General features: G+C 46.6%; 1 protein-coding gene across 4 annotated transcripts in view; it reads right to left on the bottom strand.

Annotated features, from left to right (window-relative positions):
• LOC123771083 (neuronal PAS domain-containing protein 2) overlaps nt 1–19,971 on the bottom strand; it is a 232,933-nt gene that overhangs the window by 14,756 nt on the left and 198,206 nt on the right. For all 4 annotated transcript variants that reach the window (XM_069309569.1, XM_045763406.2, XM_069309571.1 and 1 more), the window contains 2 exons: nt 18,772–18,967; nt 17,164–17,381 (listed from right to left, as the gene is read on the bottom strand). In XM_069309569.1, coding sequence (XP_069165670.1) covers nt 17,164–17,381; nt 18,772–18,967 — 414 coding nt within the window. The remainder of the gene's footprint in view (nt 1–17,163; nt 17,382–18,771; nt 18,968–19,971) is intronic.

Genomic DNA, 19,971 nt, shown 5'->3' with positions numbered 1-19,971 from the left:
ATTGCCTATGAAAACTCCACTCTTTGAGAGTATATTCATGTATTCCATTGACAAAGGTTAAGCACCCAGAAAAGTACGCACCCCAAAGCAGACCCCAAATGGCAGAAAATTGAAACCCAAGACCGAACAGAGACCAAGAACTCTCCCCCCCCCCCCCCAAGAAAAACAAGGCGACAAGACAACAAGGCGGCAAACGGAACAAAAACTGCCGACCGGAGGGAAGAAGGGTGCCAGGAAGCCTCTGGGGCTCACCCAGAAAATTACGTTTCATTACATTCAATGCTGGTTTTCTGTGGGAAGCCTGTCGGCTCCCTGGAGCAAGATACCCAAAGTAAAAGAGGGACTTATCTGGGAGGTGGCAGCGCCGCGTGCCTCATGACGAAGACGAGACAACTGGCTGCAACCGACGGCTGAAGGCCACACAAGACCGCTGAGGGCCCGGAACATTCACGAGATAACGAGCAGCCAGGACCCTGTTTGACCTCCAAAATCCCTGTGCCCGAATGTCAGCCTAATACATGTTCCTAAAGACAGCAGCAAGAGCCGTAAACTTCCGAACATCATGGGCACGAGGGTAGACTGCAGGGCTGGCTAGACTTGATAACCCTGCGAACAGACCCTGAGAGACTTGAGCTATGGAACAGGGAATGAGGGAAATCTGGTCAACTCAAAGCATGTCACCGGACACAGAACAAGAGGTGCTCAGGTAGCAGCAGAGAGCAGCAACTGGACACAAAACATGATGCACCCCTGGCCTGACCCAACCAAGCATCAATAACCCACAAACCCCTCCAGTAGCCCGCCGTCTCATTCTTCACCCAGACAAGGAGGAGATGGCTGCAAACAAACAAAACATCCATCAAGACAAAAAGAGCAGAAACCCCTGCACCGGAGGAGAGCATGAAGCTCACCGATCCAACCCCGAGAGACCAAAGGCAAGAGAAACAAAACCTTCTGAAAACCATCTTGGACCGAAGGGGCCACAACAAACTGAGGAAAAAGAGAGAAAAAGAGAGCACCTGGTCAAAAGACCAAGACAGCTCAGGCGGCACATAAGCAGGCCAAAAGTGGAAAAATGCACGAGAAAGCTTACAGACCTGAGCTGAAATGACATCCACCCTGAACGCAAGCTGAAGCGGGTCCACCAGCGCTGCATGATAAGAGGCGACAGAATTCGGCATAAGATGTCAGTCCTGAAACAACCAGGAAAGGAAAGACAAAACAACATGAACTGAAACAGAAGGCAATCTACGAAGAGAAAGGAAGTGGTGAAAGGAACGCCAAGAGAATTCATACTGTTGCCTAGAAGACAGCAGGTGGGACACCATGATAGAAGCCACCTGATCACCATGCAATGTGATACACATGTGTCAAAAATACCAGACGCAAAGAGTGGAAGAGTAGATCAAACCAGCGAGGTATCAATCACTGGCACAATCTGCTGGAAGATCAGAGGACGGAGGGCTGGAAGGAGGAAATGTGGAAACGCTCCAGGTTCAGACACTGAGCAAGCAGTGACTGAAACCAAGGCTGGGCTGTCCACCATGGAGCCACAAGGAGAACCCTTCCCCAATAGGACTCCAGCCAAGCCAGAACCCGAAGCAACAGCTGGACTGGGGAAAAGAGGTACAGGTACCCCCACCTTGACCAGTCCTGCTGAAAAGTATCGAAGGTGACGGCTTTGCAGTCGGGGAAGGGCACCACATAGACTGGGAGATGCCACGGCCACACTGACTCGAAGAGGTCCAACTCCAGAGGCCCAAACATCCAGCAAAGCCAACTGAAGGAGTCGGCGTTCACCGTCCATTCCGTGGACAGAGAAATGAACCGAGACAGGCTGTCCGCCAGGACGTTGGACACGCCCCCCTGATGTGAACCGCACAGAGAACTAAATCCCGAGAACTCAGCAGAAGAGCCACCCAAAGCGACCAGCCCCAAAGAGCCAAGGACCAAAGAGAACCCCCATGGTTAAGGCAATGAACCACCTGGGCGCAGTCCCAAAAAAGCCATATCATAGAGCCTCAAGCAAACCGAATCCACCGCAGTGAAAGCCATACTGCAGCAAACTTCTGCACCATGCTGTGAGCTCAACCGAGCTGGCCTTGGCCGGGTTGGTGAGCACTGGTTACAAAGCTCCAGCCGAGAAATGAGGTGTCTGTAAACATATCGAGCAAGGGTTCCAGAAGGCACCAAGGCACCGAACCCCGAAAAACTTGAAGAAGAAGACGGAGATGCAGCAACTGATGCTGACCCTCGGAGGATGGACCCAGCGATTGTGAGTGGCAGAAGGGATGGTCCCGAAGGAACCAGAACAGACACCGAAGCCAAACCTGACCCAGCAGATAAACCAGCACTGTGAAGTTCAAACTCCCACACAGCTGCTCAAGCAACTGATGAGTGACCCGGAACCTCTTTAGAAACAGTCGAAGGTGGGATTGCAGCTGGAGCAATGCTGCAGGAGAGAGAGACACAGACGTCATCCGAGAATCCCAAACAAGGCCCAGCCAAATCCAAACCTGGCATAGGACCAAATGGGACTTCCTCCAGTTCACCAGGACCCCGAACCCGGCGAGCTGGGAAAGAACCAAACCCCTGGTGAGCAGACAAGCAGACTGCCTGGGAGCCCACACCAACCAGTCGTCGACGTAGGCCAACGCCCGAACACCTAGCAGATGCAGACGGGCCACCACGACCTAGGTAAGACCTGTGAAAATGTGAGGTGCCAGATTCAGCCAGAAGGGAAGGCAATAAAAGGGGTAAGCCTGCCACCCCCCCCCCCACAAAACCTAACCAGTCCCTGAACCCCCGATGAATGGGAACGTGCCAATACGCATCCCGGAGGTCCAGAAACACCATCCAAGAACCTGGCTCCAAGAGAAACCGGACCTGGGACAGTGGTCATCTGAAAGGAGTGGTAAGGAAATCAAGGTTCAGACGGGACAAGTCCAGAATGAGCCTAAGATCTGCATAGTCCCGTTTTGGCACTGGAAACAAGCGAAAAACCCACTTGAGGGATGAAGTCTTTTCGACCATGCCCAAGCGCACCAACTCCAAGATGACCCGATGGAACAAGAGAGAAAGATGCCTGCCCACCAGCCCCGATCCTCCGAGAGGAGGAGCTGCTGCCCACCACCACCACCACAGGCCGGAGGACATAATCCAAAACGCCCATGAATTGCGGGAGCAAGTGTGGGCAAACAGAGCAAGCATTCCCCTCAGTGCCCTGTCAACAGGGCGACCTGCAAAAGGGCCGGCGCCCCTTCCGAGAAGCCAAGGTACGTGCAGGGCGACCACCGCACCAACCAGATGAAGATGGCTCTGGAGGAGGCACCGGCACAGAAGCTGGTACCAAGGGCCTACCTTGACCTACCGAAGCCTAAGCTCTGGCACAACCTTTTCGGAAAGCATGAAAACGTACACCCCGGATGACCAACAATTCAGAAAGAGGATGGCAACTAGCAGAGCTGCCTGCTTCTGCTAGTTGGAACAAAAATCAAGAAACAACTGCGTACAAGAATAACAATGGACAGAAAGGAGGCGAAAACTTAAGAGCCAAGCCCCAAGCTGAATCAAGAGAGAGAGCAAGAACGACCTGCCGACACGTGAGGCGAGAGGTGAAAAATAGAGACACTGCCTTTTGGAGGATAGGCGCATGCAGTTTCAGCAACGCCGCCGACTCCCTAGCAGCTGAGGCCAACGCCCCAAATGACGGCCCAGCACTTAACGTCTGTACATCCTCCACAAGCCAGTCCAAGATCAGCTCAAGAAGGGAAAAGAAGTGCAAGACCGAGGCCAGATGCCTTCGAGATCAAAGATCCTCTGCAACCAAGGAAGCTGAAAGGTTGGGGACCTGAGAGTGCAACTGGAGTAAGACACCCTCATGAGGAAGGACAGGGGTGTAAAGGCATGCATTGAGGTGCTCAAAAGTGCAACCCCCACCCCCTACCCCCAAGTAAACCTGTAACACAGTAGTAATTCCTCCCGCCAATCCAGCAAGCGGGTACAACAAAAACCATGCCACGTCCCAAGCGAAAAGAAAAGGCAGTCTGCTAGCCAGGAAGATGCCGGAACCTCAAAACACACCCAATATGGGGGAAGAGGAACCGAACTCAAGAGAGACCAGGTCCATCACAGAATCAAAGTCTGGATCTTGCAGGAGGTACCCACCAAGGGCCTCCTGAACCTCTGCAGGGAAAATCTGAGAGGTGGAAATCCTCTGTAAGGATGAAGCTGTGGAACCCTAATGAACCATTGGGGAGCAGAACTCATCAAACTCGTACAGGGAAGGGAAATATGAAAACCCCAAATCTTGCAATAGCAAACCTCACTCTGAGGGCATCAACCAAGGCCCAGGCAAGATTAAATGAGGCCCAAGCGTTCCAAGTCAACTCTCCCTCAGCCCCGGAACCTCAAATCCAGGCCCTCCACCCTTGAAGAAAAAGCAGAGTCCAAGAGAAAGGCAGCCAAGAAGGGTTTCTGCTGGAAAGACCCAGAAGCCTTGATGTGGGGCTCAGGCTCAAAGGCTTCTGTCCCGCACATTGAATGGGGCAGCCCCCTGGGGCCGCTCAAGTCTCATTCCCCAACTAAACCTTGCCCCGACTATGAAACCCTCAGACGTTTGGGAGCCAGCAGCAGATGGAGGGGAAGCAGGGCGAACCATGCCAATTGGGGAAGGACTCGAGGACATGGACTGAACTAAAGTCGAATCGACCAACCCACCCCAAGTCCGGGTCCCTAAAACCAAAATGGCGCAACTCTGAGGCATTTGAATGGGCTACCAACCTAGAGCATTGCAACAACAAAAACCTACCATGCATCGTGACAGTCACTAGATCCCTAAGATCTCCCGAAGAAGAATGGGTAAATTGGAGAACGAGTGGGGAACAAATCTCACACGACTTCGGGTTGATGTTGACCCAACAAGCAACATGATGGAGGTAAAACAGATGATCGTCAGCCTGAGACAAGGGTAGCGAACACTCTCTTCTTCTTCTTCTTCGCAATATGTGCAGTTTGCATGAAGGTGTATCCTCTCGATGACTGCACGAGTGGTAATATAGAAAGATGCTTATGCTACAATGTACAGTCGCACATCAACGGTTACAATGTGACAGAGGCAGGAAGATAACAACGCTGTCCATGTGAGCGAGGATAATGGCAAAAGAAACAAACAAGAGGAAAGGGACACAGGACGAGAATAATGAGGAGATCAGAAAGTGAATGCAAAGTGTCGCCGCATTAAAGAAAGCGAGGGATGTAGGCAAGAGCGGAGGGTGGAATGCAAAGGATGTGTAGGAGACAGGTGCAAAGCAGACATGAGAAAGTAAGAGAGCTGTGAGCAGAGGAAGGTACAAAGGGAGAATGTGTAGAAGGTCAGAGGAAGTCAGGACGGGACAGGTGAGGTTAGGACAGGGCAAGTTATGTAAACGGAAACTGGATTCTTACGGCTTGGACATAACGCATCGGACTTCTTGGAAGCGCCAGCAGGACAATGGGAGGAAGACCTAGGAGAGTTGCGAGGACAAGTCGGCATGACGGAGGATTGCTTCCTCTTAGTACCGGGGGTAGAAATTTGTGGCAAGACAGCCTGGGTAGAGACACGGGGGAAGGTGCGCCAATGAGTTCTGAAGGATGTTGTCCAGCATCATTTCAAACGCATTGGAGATAGCAGAGACAGCTGTGGTAGGTTGGACGTCAACCATAGGAGAAGCGGAGGAGAGATGTGTCAGGTTAGCCTCAGGAATAGGGAGGACAGATTGTGGAAAGAGGGGTGATAGAACGTCATTGACAGACAGGTCAGGCACAGGCAAAGGCGGCGGCAGAGTGGGAAGCAGGTGGTGATGAGGAATTGGGTCAGGACAAAGCAAAGCACAATTGGAAGGCAGGGTGATGGCAGGGAGAGCCTTAGCGAGCGCCGCTATGCAGGAAGGCCATTGCTTGAAAGTGATAGCATGATCACCACCACAGTTGGGGCAGCAAAGCATATCGGACTCACAGGCACGAGTATAATGGGAACCAGAGCATTTGCCATATTTGACATCGTTGGTGTAGCCTTGTGAGGTATGGTGAAAACCTTTACAACAAAAGCACTGAGTAGGATAAGGAATGTACACCTCCAATTTATGGAGGAAGCCATTAATCCAAACCCGATCAGGGGGAAAGGAGTCAAGAAAAGTATGGAGGTATCACACAGTTCACCATTAGTCCTACGCAGAAACTTTCTGACACTGAAAATCAGAATGTCAGCATTCTGCAGTTGTGCCTTGATGTCGTCCGCATTAATGTCAACAACATGCCAGACCACATATTGTACCAAACGGTCACCCAGAGGTTTATAACAATGGATTTTGTAACCACAAAAAAAAGCTACAGGTCCTCGGAGTGATTGTGGTACACCGCAATCAAGTTCCTGCGTTTATTTGGTCTGATATCGTGCACTTTGATCTTTAAGAACTTGGGAATGGCATGATAAAGGAGACTTTGTGTCCTGCTGTTTCCAAAAACACTCCGATCAACGGGCGTCTCGGCATCAAAGGCAATGATGAACGCTTGTAGGTCAGGAGAACTTGTCCTAACTTGAGTGAATAGAGGGTATAGAAACGGAGGCCGCGGAGGGTCACAGGGTACCTCAGGATGTTGGCGACATTTTGCCACCAATCTATTAGCTTTACTATGATGTTTACTGTCCAAGAAAACACCCTCTGGATTCCCCTCCAAGACTGGGAGAATGATGCGATTGGAATGCGTGCCAAGTAACAACGGGTCCTGGAAACCCTCAAAGGGATCAGGAATGTCAATGAGAGAGACGTGTGCATCACCATCCGTTGCCATGGTCGGCTGGCCGTGGAGCAACGAAAAACCTTCAAACTTGTGCAAGGCGAGATGGGACTTGGAAGACATATCTAGTCACCCCGAGCTCCGACGAGGGTTTCTAGGGCCCGGAGGGGGAGGTGTCCCTACAGAAAGCCCAGGCACTGGTGATGCAAAGCTGGTCGATCCCTGTCTATTACTGGGCAAACTGACCCCTGTGAAGGAAGCAACCTCAGGGGCTGAGTGGAGGACTACTGAATGGAACCTAGGCATACCTTATGGGAAGCCAGGCAGCCCTCTACCAGGCAGAAAATAAATGTTGACCAAACAAAACACTAGAAAGTGAAGAGACAACGACGTTTTGGTCCCTCCTGGACCATTATCAAGTCGATTATCACAATCGAATTGATAATGGTCCGGGATGGACCGAAACGCCATCGTCTCTTCACTTTCTAGTTTGTGGTTTGGTCAACATTTTTCAGCCACGTTATTATTACTCCTTATCTGCAGAAAATAATTTGAATAACAAGGAAAAACAAACCCCCAAATGTGCACCATAACAACGGGAGGCCAGAGAGAAACAGTCGCCGCTAGGTATGCGAGCTGCATAGCACTGTGCGCTTCAACTAGCAACAAATACTCTCTACTCAGGGCCAAATGAAAACACCAAGACCCACGCCGACCCCAAGGGTGAGGTCGATGCCAAGTGACAGCAACCCTTCTAGGAGTGAGAACCCGAAAGCCTCAGGCAAGATAATTCTAAAAGGAACGGAAGGGAAATACTTACACGGCGCCTAGGGAAGAGAACCCTAAGCGCACGCAGCCTGAAGTACAGCTTACTCCTGGTTTCCACCCAACATAGAGCAGGTACAACCGCAAGGGCAAAACCCTGACAAGAAATTGAGGCCAAAGGAGACGTCAGCCCCAGCCGGCTTCAGTCGGCAAACTGGTGGGTGGGGTGAACTTGTTGCCTTGTTTTTCTTGGGGGGGGGGGGGGAGTTCTTGGGCTCTGTTCGGTTTTGGGTTGCAATTTTCTACCAGATGGGGTCTGTTTTAAGATGCCTACCTTTCTGGGTGCCTAACTCCGGTCGATGGCAGACATAAATATACTGTACTCTCAAAGAGTGTAGGTTTCATTGGGCCATTGCTCCCTGCGCCTCTCTGAGGGAGCTAGGTTCTGGCTTGTGGTTTCCAGTAGGCAGAATGCTATGTGACTGAAGTCCCAGACTAATATAGCTTATATCACTCCGATAGCTCCAGGGAGCTGACAGGATTCCCCACAGAAAAGGTAGTTATACAACTGTATTAATCTCTGGTGCAGATTTTGATTTGGATTACACTTGAATTATTGTATCCAAGCATGGAGATCCCATCTTCAGAAAGACATATCTGCTGTGGAGAAAATTCAACATTGGGTGGCAAAAATCATCCCAAAATTTAAATCGAGTCTCATATTAGGAGTGGTTGGGGGCCACTGGACTAATAACACTGCAAATCAGACAAGAGCCAATATTATCAAAACTTTTAAAATACTGAACAATTTGGAAGATATTGATCCAGACCACTACTTTAAAAGGTAAGATGTAACATGAACAAGGAGCACTGGGAGATGATAAGTCACAATAACATGGCTGAAGGTATGATGACCAAATCACACAACAGAAAATGAAGAAATGACAATGTTTCGGTCTGTCCTGGACTCTAATCACCCTATATATATATTTTGGTCTTCTTCTAAAATAACCTTTCTTGCCTCTACTCTTCACAGATATTGTCTTGTTGAGTCAGCTCTGATACACAATCTACCCAACATGAAACAGAGTCCTGGCTTTGTTGCTGTCGACTCTTCTCTTTCACAGTACATAATGAAATGCTCTAATCTTCTTAACAAATCCCCCTCCCTGTCTGGCCCATTGTCACCGTAAGGGGGCTTGGTGGGCGGCTGCCAGAGCATGATGCTCCATGGGTCAGTCCTCTGTCCTTTTGCAGAGTTATGCTCCTGCTGCTGCCTTTACCAATTGTGCCAGACATCTTTTCCTTTTCCTTGTGTTTCTTTTTTCTCCCCCCTCTTTTCCTTTCAAATCGTCATTTCCCGCTGACCTTTTGCCTGCTTTGATCATTCTTTCGGCCTTCTTTTGTTTTGACACCCGGGTGTTTGAGGAGGCATACTCTTGCACCTGTAGAACTGTAGTACCCAACGTCTCGAGCGAGGGGACCCTTTTATTGTCAATCCTCCTTTCATCACTGAACTCGATCTCCACGGCCTGACGGTTCTTAAGGTGGTGTTTGTGGGGCGTATACTCATGGCGCACCCCTGGGGGGCCCCAGCAAGATCAGCAATAAGACTCTTCTTGGATGTCCTATCCTCCAATTGTGGCTCCGTGGTGGGTATGGGGGCACATTCGTGAATGAAAGTCTTACCTCTCGTTTTCATGTCAATAAATACCGTTCCTCTTATGACTTCTCAGGGTCTTGGGGTGGGCGACCAAGCCCCCGAGTCGGACTGTGTTGGAAGACCGGGCTCTGTAGCCCCCGCTACATTGGGCCCAGACCTAGTTCCTCCTTTGGCCATTCTGACTACTCCCCCCAGCTCCCCTCCCTCCTCTGTGGTTGGGTTGAGCCATATGCCCCCAGCAGTGACCACCTCGTCCCCTGGCGAGGCTCAGTCTCTCATTGTGATTACTGCAACTTTTAACCCCTCTGTCTCTGTGAGTTCTCAACACTGTCTCCGCCATGGCCGTACTTGCACGATCCCTTCCCATACTAATATGTACCAAGCCTTGTTTGGTCCTGCTTCGTGGGCTAAATACTTTGATCTCCTCCCTCTGAATTCTACACCTGACGATTTCTCACTCCATAAACACCTTGTTGATTTGATGGATGCCTCTGTTACTTTTAACCCCACCCGTTTAGGTACACATGTCGTTGCTGCTCCTTTACCAGATGCAGCTACCCGCTTAGCCGCATTGCCCTGCATTGGGGAGACACCCTGTTCAGGTCTCCAAAAACACTTGGTTAAATGTCAGTGTTGGCACTGTTCTCCTTCCACACCATGTTTCAACTGGTGCTAGGGACCTAAAAGACTGCCATGAGGATATTAAACATATTCTTGAAGCCCATCACCATCCTATCTTCTAGGTAGACACGTTCATTCGACCCCCCCGTGGTCGTTGCCGTCAGCCCCTTCGAGTTGTGAAAATCACCTTTGATAGTAGGACCCTTCCGCCCTCTATAATTCTTGTTGGTGCTAGATGCTCCGTTCAGGAGTATATTCCCTCTCCCTAGACTTTGCAATGAGTGCTGGAAGTTCGGGCATGGTGTCCTCAAATGCTCAAGTCCTGTGTATATATATGCCCCATGTGTGGGGCCGATGATCACTAAGTCCGAGTGCACTTCTCCCCAAGCTCGCTGCCTCAATTGCAGTGAGGCCCACCCAACCTTCTCCCGATCGTGTATACACTACAAACTTGAGGAAACCGTCCTCAACTTGAAACACTAGGATCGTCTGCCTTTTCCTGAAGCGAGACACCAAGTTCGCCGTCTCACCATTTTTGCTGGCGTATCCTACATTCACGTGTTGTGTTCTACTGCTCCTCGTCCTTCCCACCTTACTCAGTCTCACAACCGTTTCCAGATCTTAGACCCGAACATGCCCACCACCTCCTCCCCTATTCCTTTAAGTTCTGCCACGAAGAAGCCCTCTCCTGGTTCTCCATCTGAAGTTACCCTCCTTCCTACCTGGTTTACCATGTCTCCTGTGTCTTCTTTCCCCAATCCTTCTTCCCATCCCTCCCCCCAGTCTCTTAGGCCTCCATGCCGCCTGTCTGTCCAGGCTGATGTCCTTCACCCTCCCAGCACTCTTCATGTTGTTGACTCCCATTCATCTTCTCCTGTTGAGACAACTGAGTCTGTCAACCAGTACGTTGTTGCTGGAACACCTGTCTCTATGAGTCAGAAACGTAAGCCTGGCTCCTCTCCTTCGTCCTCCCAGGCAGGTAAGAAGGCATCGCTTTCTTCCTCACCCCCCCTCCCCCCACCTCTGACTCTTTTGCTCAGTCCCCTTCCATTTTGGTGGTCGGGCCCCCTGTCCCAGCTATGGAGGTTTCTTTAGCCCCTGATTCCCTCTCAGTTGCTGCCCTTGCTGTGGTGCACATTCCCCGGTTTCTGCCCTTCCCCCTCCTCCTGCTCTCCTTGACCTTCCTTCTCAGTTGTCTCCTCCTCCTCCAGACCCTACCAGTCCGCCTCTGGTCTGTCCTCCCACTCCCTTCACTCAATCCTTACTCAGTATACCCATGCCCCCTAACCCTGATTTTACTGATCCTGAGCTTATTTAGCCCTTTAACTGCACAACGCACCTGCAGGTCCACGTCTGGAGTGCACTATGCGCCTCCGGGTATTTGTATTTTTCACGTCCCATCCAAACTCCCGCGGCTACATGGGTGTTCACATCAGCTTCCTCAGGGCTCTTGTAAACAGACGCCATCTTTAAAAAAAATCGTGGTCCACATTCCCGGGTGCGAGAGGCTCAGTAGTCAGTGAGCAACCAAGGCTGGTGCACGTAGGATGAGCTCACAGCACTGCTGTTCAGCTTGTGACCAGAGCATTGCCTAATAATGTCAAAATATATATATAACTTGTATTGTTTGGCCATGCTAGTATTACAGAAGAGCCTGAGTGTGATAATGACTGTGTACAATGTTCAAATATTAGTGATTCAATGCTGTTCATGATGTTCACAGTGCTAGCCACAGCACCACAGCATTATTTCATCCATCTAGCAATCTTCAAACGACTTCTTAGGTTCCTTTACAAAATAAACTTGTGGTCAATTATGTATTTACAGGATTTAGTGACCAGTATTGTGATAACAGCAGGATTGTGGTGATAATAATCACTGTGCGTAGGATTGTGGGAGAAGGAATTGTGGTGAGGGAGCAAGGGAGAGAATCGAGGTAGAGAATTGAGGTAGCCTCACTGTTTGTGTGGCAGCCACTCTTTTTTTGCTCATCGTACTAGCTTAGTGGTTCGCTATGGTGAACACATATGTACATGGGTATATACAATGTGTGTGTATAGTGTAATAACAGCAACAGGAGTATGTTGGGAGGAGCAATTTTGGTGAGGTAGGTGACGTAATCATAGCGTCGTCTGCTGGCTGCTGTGTGATTTCTCATGCAGTGTATGGTGGCCACTGAAAAGTTTGGACACAATACCGGCTTACTTGTATAGTTCTGGTGAATAAAACATGTAGATAGGTATACACAACATGTGTAAATAGTGTAATATAAACAATAACAGTATGGAGGGAGGAGCAATGTTGGAGGAGTGAGGGAAAGACTGGATGTTGGAGGAGTGAGGGAGAGACTGGAGGTTGGAGGAGTGAGGGTCTGGCAGCTGACACTCGCGGAGTTCTGAGTGTGTTGATGGTGAATGTATATAGTGTGTGATAGTGTATAGTGTGCAAATAGACTGTATATATACATAAATTAGCATGATACAATGGAAATATGTGCCGGATATGTGTACACATGTGTCATGCACGTAACACAGTGTCTTCGGACAGTTTGGATGTTCTACTGCCATAATATAGTGTACTTGTTCATTATACATAGGACTGGCCCATAAAAGCAAATAAAATGTATTTGGAACTGTGCGCAGAAAATGAACAAAAATATATTCGCGGGAACTCGTGCATCCTGTCCTGAGTGCCCTACCGGCCCCGGGAGCATATGCCATGGGCGACCAGGAAATGATAACGTCACAAGCCAACCTACGGACCCCATAGCAGCCAAAGTACGTACAATTTCGACCTTCTGTTACTATACCCATACTCAGGGAAGGGCTTTTGACACTTTCAAAACAAAAAAAGAATTTTTTCCAGAGAATTTATTTCCTGCACACTGGAGGGGTGTCATTTTTGGAGGCCGCACAGTTAAGGGGTTAATGTACTATGTTCTTCTTTACCTTTGTTTCTTCATTGTTCTCTGTTGCTGTCCTCTCTCTTTTTGATAATGCCTATTCTTCAATGGAATATTCATGGGTTTTATGCCGACTTCCATGAACTCCAACTTCAGATTACACAGTTTTCACCACTTTGTGTTTGTCTCCAGGAATCAGTGCTGGGTGCTTGTCCTGGTCACTTTTGTGGTTATTCCTTTCTTTCTCATCCCCCCCCTCAGCTCTTGCTGGGACCCATACCTCTACTGCTATCTTGATTCATACTGATGTTCCTTTCGTCCCCCTACTGTTTTCATCGCCTATCCATTGTTCTGCTGCCTGTGTTTTTGTGAGTAAATGGTATATGGTCTGTTCCATTTGTCTCTCCCCAAATATCCTGCTTTCCCTTCCTGATCTTAAGCACCTCCTGGACTCCTTGCCAGAGCCAGTGCTCCTGTTGGGTGATTTCAACTGTCGACATACCCTCTGGGGTGATGTTCTGACAAACACCCGAGGCCGCCTTCTCGAACCGTTTGTCCTTTCTTCTTCCCCGTCTCCTATGAATTCTGGTGAGCCCACCCATGTAGACTCTCGAACTCGCACCCTTTCCTGTCTTGATATCTCTCTCTGCTCATCGTCCCTTTACTTAGATCTGACATGGTGGGTTTTTGATGACCTCCATAACAGTGATCATTTCCCCATTCTTATTTCCTTTTTCTCTTTTCACTCTCCCCCTCTCCTTCCCTAGATAGCAGTTTGCCAAAGCTGACTGGAACCTGTTCACCCTCTGTGCTACTCTCACTGACCTCCTCTCTCCTCTCTGCCTCTTCCTTGCGCCCCCCTCCTTTTTCATGACACCATCTTCGATGTTGCCCTCCGCTCTATTCCTCGCTCTACCTCCCGGGGCACGTGGAAGTGCATTCCCTGGTGGAATGCGGACTGTGCTCGGTCTATCCGGTGTAAGCATGCAGCTTGGAAGAAACACTGACGCCGACAGACGGCTGATTCTTTTATTTTGTTTCGGAAAGCAAGTGTGGTGGCCCGTAGGACCATCTGTACAGCTAAGCGTGAGAGTTGGAAATCTTACATTTCCACTACTACGTCCGATACTGTTCTACAGCAGATCTGGAAGAAGATCTGCAAGATTGCGGGTAAGTTCGTTCCAGATATCTCGCCGGTTCTTCACCTCCTTGGTACTTTTGTGGTGGATCCAGTGCAGGTCGTGACCTGCACTGGACCTGCACCAAAATAGTTTGAAATCAGAGAAAAAATCAGCCAAAATAAATTAAAAGTCCCAAGTTTTGGGAGTTGTGACAGATTTATTTGTTGACCAATTTCATTCTATCTTCACATAGTTAGGGAAACATATACACTCTCCAGGATGTAAAGGTTACAACAAAATCAGATAATACACAAAGGAGGAGAGAAAAAACTAAAATCTTAAAAAAAAAAAAAAAAAAATTGGGACATTGATGAAAGTAACATACAGGCATACCTCAGTTTAAGAGTTTAATTGATTCCTGGAGACGCCTTGTATTCCGAAAACTCGCATTCCGAAGCTAATTTCCCCATAAGAAATAATGGGAAATGAATTAATCTGTTCCTGACTACCCTAAAAACCCCACATCAAACTAAATTTTTATACCTAATTCATCTAAATAAACCTACAAAACTATGTTCAAGTTATTACTTACCCTTGCTGAGGACTGCTGTTGGTGTATGGAAGATATGAGGAGGTGGGAGGAGGAGAGGTGTTACTGTTTGGAAGGGAAGTCCCCTTCCATTATAACATCAGGCAGTGAGGACTTCACTGGTATGCACACTCTGGCACATTTTGCCTGCATACCACTAGGACTTACTTGTTTTACTAAGAATCTGTCTAAAGACACTTGTTTTTTCCTACATTTTAACACTTGCCTGTATTAAGACATCACATTGTCATTTAAAAGGTCAATGCAACGGCCTGCTACAGCTTTATCTGGGTGAGTGTTTTCAACAAAACTTTGCAGTTCTTCCCATACTTCACACATTTTCTTAATCAAGAAGGGACATCCTCTACTGCCTCTACTCACAGCTATTTTCTTAGGTTAAACTTTACCAATGGCTTTCTTGAGACCCATGGCGAGATATATAATGACAACTTTTATGCTCAAATGGCCAAAAAAACGACAAAAAACTGTAAATCCTTGTGAAGAATTCAGGTGGGATAGTCACTGGGCGCAAGACACTGGTAAACTGAGGCGTGATCGCTGTGCCACATGCGCTAGTCGGCCTGTACACGTATCAACAAACTCGTGTTCCGAGGTAACCCTCCCCTTCCGAGACATATTTTCCGAGGAAATCCTGCTCGTATTCCGAAAAACTCGCATACAGGGACACGCGTGTTCCGAGGTACCACTGTATATTTATTTTGACATTTTTCGGCGATGCTGTGGTCACAAGCTGAACAGCAATGCTGTTCGCTCATGCTGCGTGCGCCAGTCTTGGTTGCTCCAACAGTACTGTGGCTTTCACACCTGAGAATATTGCCCACGATTTTTTTTTAAAATGGCGTCTGTTTACAAGAGCCCTGAGGAAGCTAATGTGAACCCCGTGTAGCCGCGGGCCATTTGAATAGTGTCTGGCACCTTATGGCGTATATATACGCCATGCACACCGTGGGACATGTTACTGTACTCATGGCATATATATACGCCATGCGCAGTTTAAAGGGTTAAGCGTATGGTAAATGTTAGTCTGATGTGGTTCTTGGAACATCATCAACACCTCTCTCCTCAATTTGGTTTTCGCAAGTGCCGCAGCACAACTGATGTCCTGGTGAACTTGGAGGTCTATATTCGTACTGCTTTTGCTGTGAAGACCTCCGTTGTTGCCGTCTTTTTTGACCTGGAGAAGGCTTATGACACAACCTGGAGATTCCATATTCTGTCCCAACTTCGTTCTTTTGGCCTTCGTGGTAATCTCCCTTTCTTCCTCCAAAGCTTCCTCTCTCGTCGTTCCTTTTGAGTCAGGCTTGGTGCCACTCTCTCTGCCTCTTTTCAGCAGTATTAAGGTGTGCCCCAAGGTAGTGTTCTGAGTACTACTCTTTTTCTGGTTGCCCTCAATGGTCTTCTTTCCTTCCTTCCTTCTGGCATCTTCTCCGCTCTTTATGTCGACGATCTTACTCTTTGCTGTCGAGGTGATGATTCGCCTCTCCTTCAATGGCGGCTTAAACTTGTGATTGATGCTGTGTTGTCTTGGGCCACGAATCATGGCTTCAAATTCTCTGCAACTAAGACTTGTGCTATGACTTTTACTCGAAAGCATGTCGTCCTTCGTCCTTCTTTGTCACTTTATGGTCATTCCCTTGTGTACAAAGATTCCACGAAGCTTTTGGGGTTAATTTTGACACTCGTTTGTCTTGGTCGCCCTATATCCCTTATGTCCGAGTTGAATGCTCTAAGGCCCTTATTCTTACTCTAAGGGATTGGATTTGATAAGCTCATATATGTAGCATCTTATTCTTACATTTTATCTCATTTTTACCTTTCATTTTATTCTTACCTTTCATCTTATTCTTACGTTTCATCTTATTCTTACATTTCATTCTATGCTTACCTTTACGTTTCATCTTATTCTTACATTTCATTCTATGCTTACCTTTACGTTTCATCTTATTCTTACATTTCATTCTATGCTTACCTTTACGTTTCATCTTATTCTTACATTTCATTCTATGCTTACCTTTCATCCTATTCTTACCTTTCATCTTACACTTACCTTTCATCTTATTCTTACCTTTCATTCTATCTTACCTTTCAATCTATTCTTACCTTTCATCTTACTCTCACCTTTTTTCTTATTCTTACCTTTCATTCAATTCATACCCTTAATCTTATTCTTACCTTTCATCCTATTCTTACCTTTCATCTTACCCTTATCTTTCTCTTACTTGCTCCTCACCTTGCATCTCACTTCCATACCTTGTATATTTGTCTCTTCCACTCTCTTTCCATTACCCAACTTGATACAGGTAATGGATCAAAACTTTATTGTTTCTTCATTGTATAATGTGTGGTTTGGTCGTCAAGGCTTAAAGCTCAACAAGCCACAGTGTAGACTAGAAAACAGGAGATGCCTTTTCACCCATAGGGCTATAAACCCATGGAACTAACAACCTGCCCAAGCCATAAATGCCCAAAAACTGCTGCAATTCAAACCCCAGCTGGATAAAATCATCAGGACAATGTGACCAATTGTCATGCCACCGACTCTTTACCCTCGTCAATGCCACTAATGAGATGGTAGCCCTCGGGTAGACAAGAGGTATGCAATGTTTTACTTAAATGTACAGGTCTACGGTAAAAACACATGTTTAAATTCCTGCACTAAATAATTGTAATTGATCATAAGTCACAACTTTTAGTAAATTGTTACCTCTGTTGTAGGCACAGCTGGCAGCTGTACTGACAAGTTTGTCACCACTGGGTTGAGGGGAATGACAGGTGAGAAGGGAACGGCAGCAACCTGCACCACTTGGGTTGCTGTGTTGCCCACTGCTGCTCCTCCTCCTCCAGTAACAGTCATAGTGTGTGTCCCACCACCACTACTTCCAATACTTCCAATGTACTGTGGCTCCATTCCAAAACCACCACCTACAAAAATAAGACTTTGATAACATTATTATAAATGGTTATTTTACAGACAATACCATTTAAGCGAATTAACGTTTATGTACTTTATTTTCAATAAAGATATATAATGTTATTAAACATTGGGTTGTAGTCAAAATACAGATTTAATTAGACGGTTTGCTTGAATTTTACAAATTAACAAGCTGATCTATAAGAGAGTGTCTGTTTGCTTGTTTGTCTGTCCAAGGGTGCAGACGAAATGCAACTGTTAAGACACTCAGAATTTTAGGATGAAATTTTAAAATTCAGATTGCTATACACAAATTTTAAATATCAGGAATTTCTTTTTCAGTTTTATTAAGCAATAGAGATTTTATACAAAATTTGAAAATATCCTGAGTTACTTTACAATTTATTGAAATATTTTAGTTTTATTTTATTTGTTTTATAAAACTGTATATAATGTCAATATAGCTATAGGATAAGTAGTAATTGTAATTGAGGAGCAATAAAATGCTCATCTTCAAAAACTAAGACGGTTAGGTAAGCTCGTGGTTTTCTATTCAGCTTTTCAGGTAAACTCAAATATTCACAATATATTTGACAGTGCGGTTTAATACTAAGTGAAAATACGTACAATTCCTGACTGTCATACATAGTACATAATTGCACTTATGGGGCTGTTACATTTACCTCCCCATTTTTGGAGGACGGGCTGGATGCCCACATGTGATGTGGGAGACTGAATGCCCAGTTATTAGACTATTCAGACCCGTTGGCATGAGGTACCTGGAGCTTTGCAATTACTTTATTCACTCTTGTGTTCTTGAAGATACCATCATATTGCACCCAAAATTTGCCAGTGCTGGGTACTGAACATTTGGCCCTGTATGACTAACCATCCTGCGAGATGGGGACTTTTAGTATCACTGCTGCCTTATTCACTCTTGTGTTGATGATATCCTCATAATGCACCAAGAGTTTGCCAGTGCAGACTACTTATCACATGCCCCTGTATGACTAACGATCCTGTGTGATGGGGATTTTTTTAGCACCGCATAGCTAGCTTTTTGACACACTCTACTCTCCTTCATATAGTCTAGGGTAGCTGCACAAATGCAGATGTACCTAATGTATTAATAAAAAAGAAATCAGTATTAAATGGAAATGTCTGTCTGTCCAAGGTTGGAGGCCAGACAGGGAGGAGAGAAAAAGGAGGGGGGGGGAAGGAAGAAGAGGAAGGAGAGATAGGGAAGGGGGAGAGAAAATGAGGGTAATGGGGGTGAGGGAAAGTGACAGATTATCCTAGGCACTGCTTTGTACCCTTTCTAGTACAGTACAGTATTGATATAAAACAAAGAAAATGCTGAGTTTCAATTCTGCTATCTTGGGTAACAAACTATTGTCTAACCTGAGGTATGTGAACTGGCACTACCCGAAGGAGACATAACCATCATGTGAAGGAACTGGTCCTCTTTCTTCTCTTCTTCGCATGATCCTGAGAGCCGTGAAGATGATATTGACCGTGACAGCTCGGGAGGGAATTCTATCTTGCGGTAGTATCTCTCCTTATTAGCAGATTTTGAACCAAAGTGCAAGTTGCTTTCCTAAGAAAAACAGATCTAAATTAACAAGTAATTTCATTCTTTATTTCACCATAATTACTGAATGCAGAATATTCCTATAACAAATATTTTAAACATAGAAACAGTGCATCCTCACTCTAACGAACCCAGCTCTATCAAATTCCCAGATGATCCGAACACATTGAATTCGGTACTAAATGTTCAGTGGAACATACAAATGTTCGATTAACCCCTTAACTGTGCAGCTTCCAAATATGAAACCCCCTCAGTGCGCAGGAAATAAAATCTCTGGAAAAAATTCTTTTCTATTTTTAAAGTGTCAAAAACCCTTCCCTGAGTAAGGGTATAGTAACAGAAGATCGAAATTGAAAGTACTTTAGCTGCTATGGGATCCTTACTTTCGTGCATGACGTCATCATTTCCTGGTTGCCCGTGGCATATGCTCCCGGGGCCGGTAGGGCACTCGGGACAGGATGCGAGAGTTGCCGCGAATATATTTTTGTTCATTTTCTGCGCACAGTTCCAAATACATTTTATATGCTTTTACGTGCCAGTCCTATGTATAATGAACACGTACACTATATTATGGCAGTAGAACATGAGTACTATCTGAAGACACTGTGTTACGTGCATGACACATGTGTACACATATCCGGCACATATTTCCATTGTATCATGCTAATTTATGTATATATACAGTCTATTTACACACTATACACTATCACACACTATATACATTCACCATGAACACACTCAGAACTCCGCAAGTGTCAGCTGCCACATCCTCACTCCTCCAACCTCCAGTCTCTCCCTCACTCCTCCAACATCTTACTTGCCAACATTGCTCCTCCCACCATGCTGTTATTGTTTGTATTACACTATTTACACATGCTATGTATACCCATCTACATGTTTTATTCACCGAAACTATGCAAGTAAGCTGGTATTGTGCCCAAACTTTACAGTGACCACCATACACTGCATGAGAAATCACACAGCAGTCAGCAGATGACGCTATGATTACG

The sequence above is a fragment of the Procambarus clarkii genome, chromosome 65 (assembly GCF_040958095.1).
Source record: "Procambarus clarkii isolate CNS0578487 chromosome 65, FALCON_Pclarkii_2.0, whole genome shotgun sequence".
Classification (NCBI taxonomy): Eukaryota; Metazoa; Arthropoda; class Malacostraca; order Decapoda; family Cambaridae; genus Procambarus; species Procambarus clarkii.
This window is presented reverse-complemented; position numbering and strand designations above follow the sequence as displayed.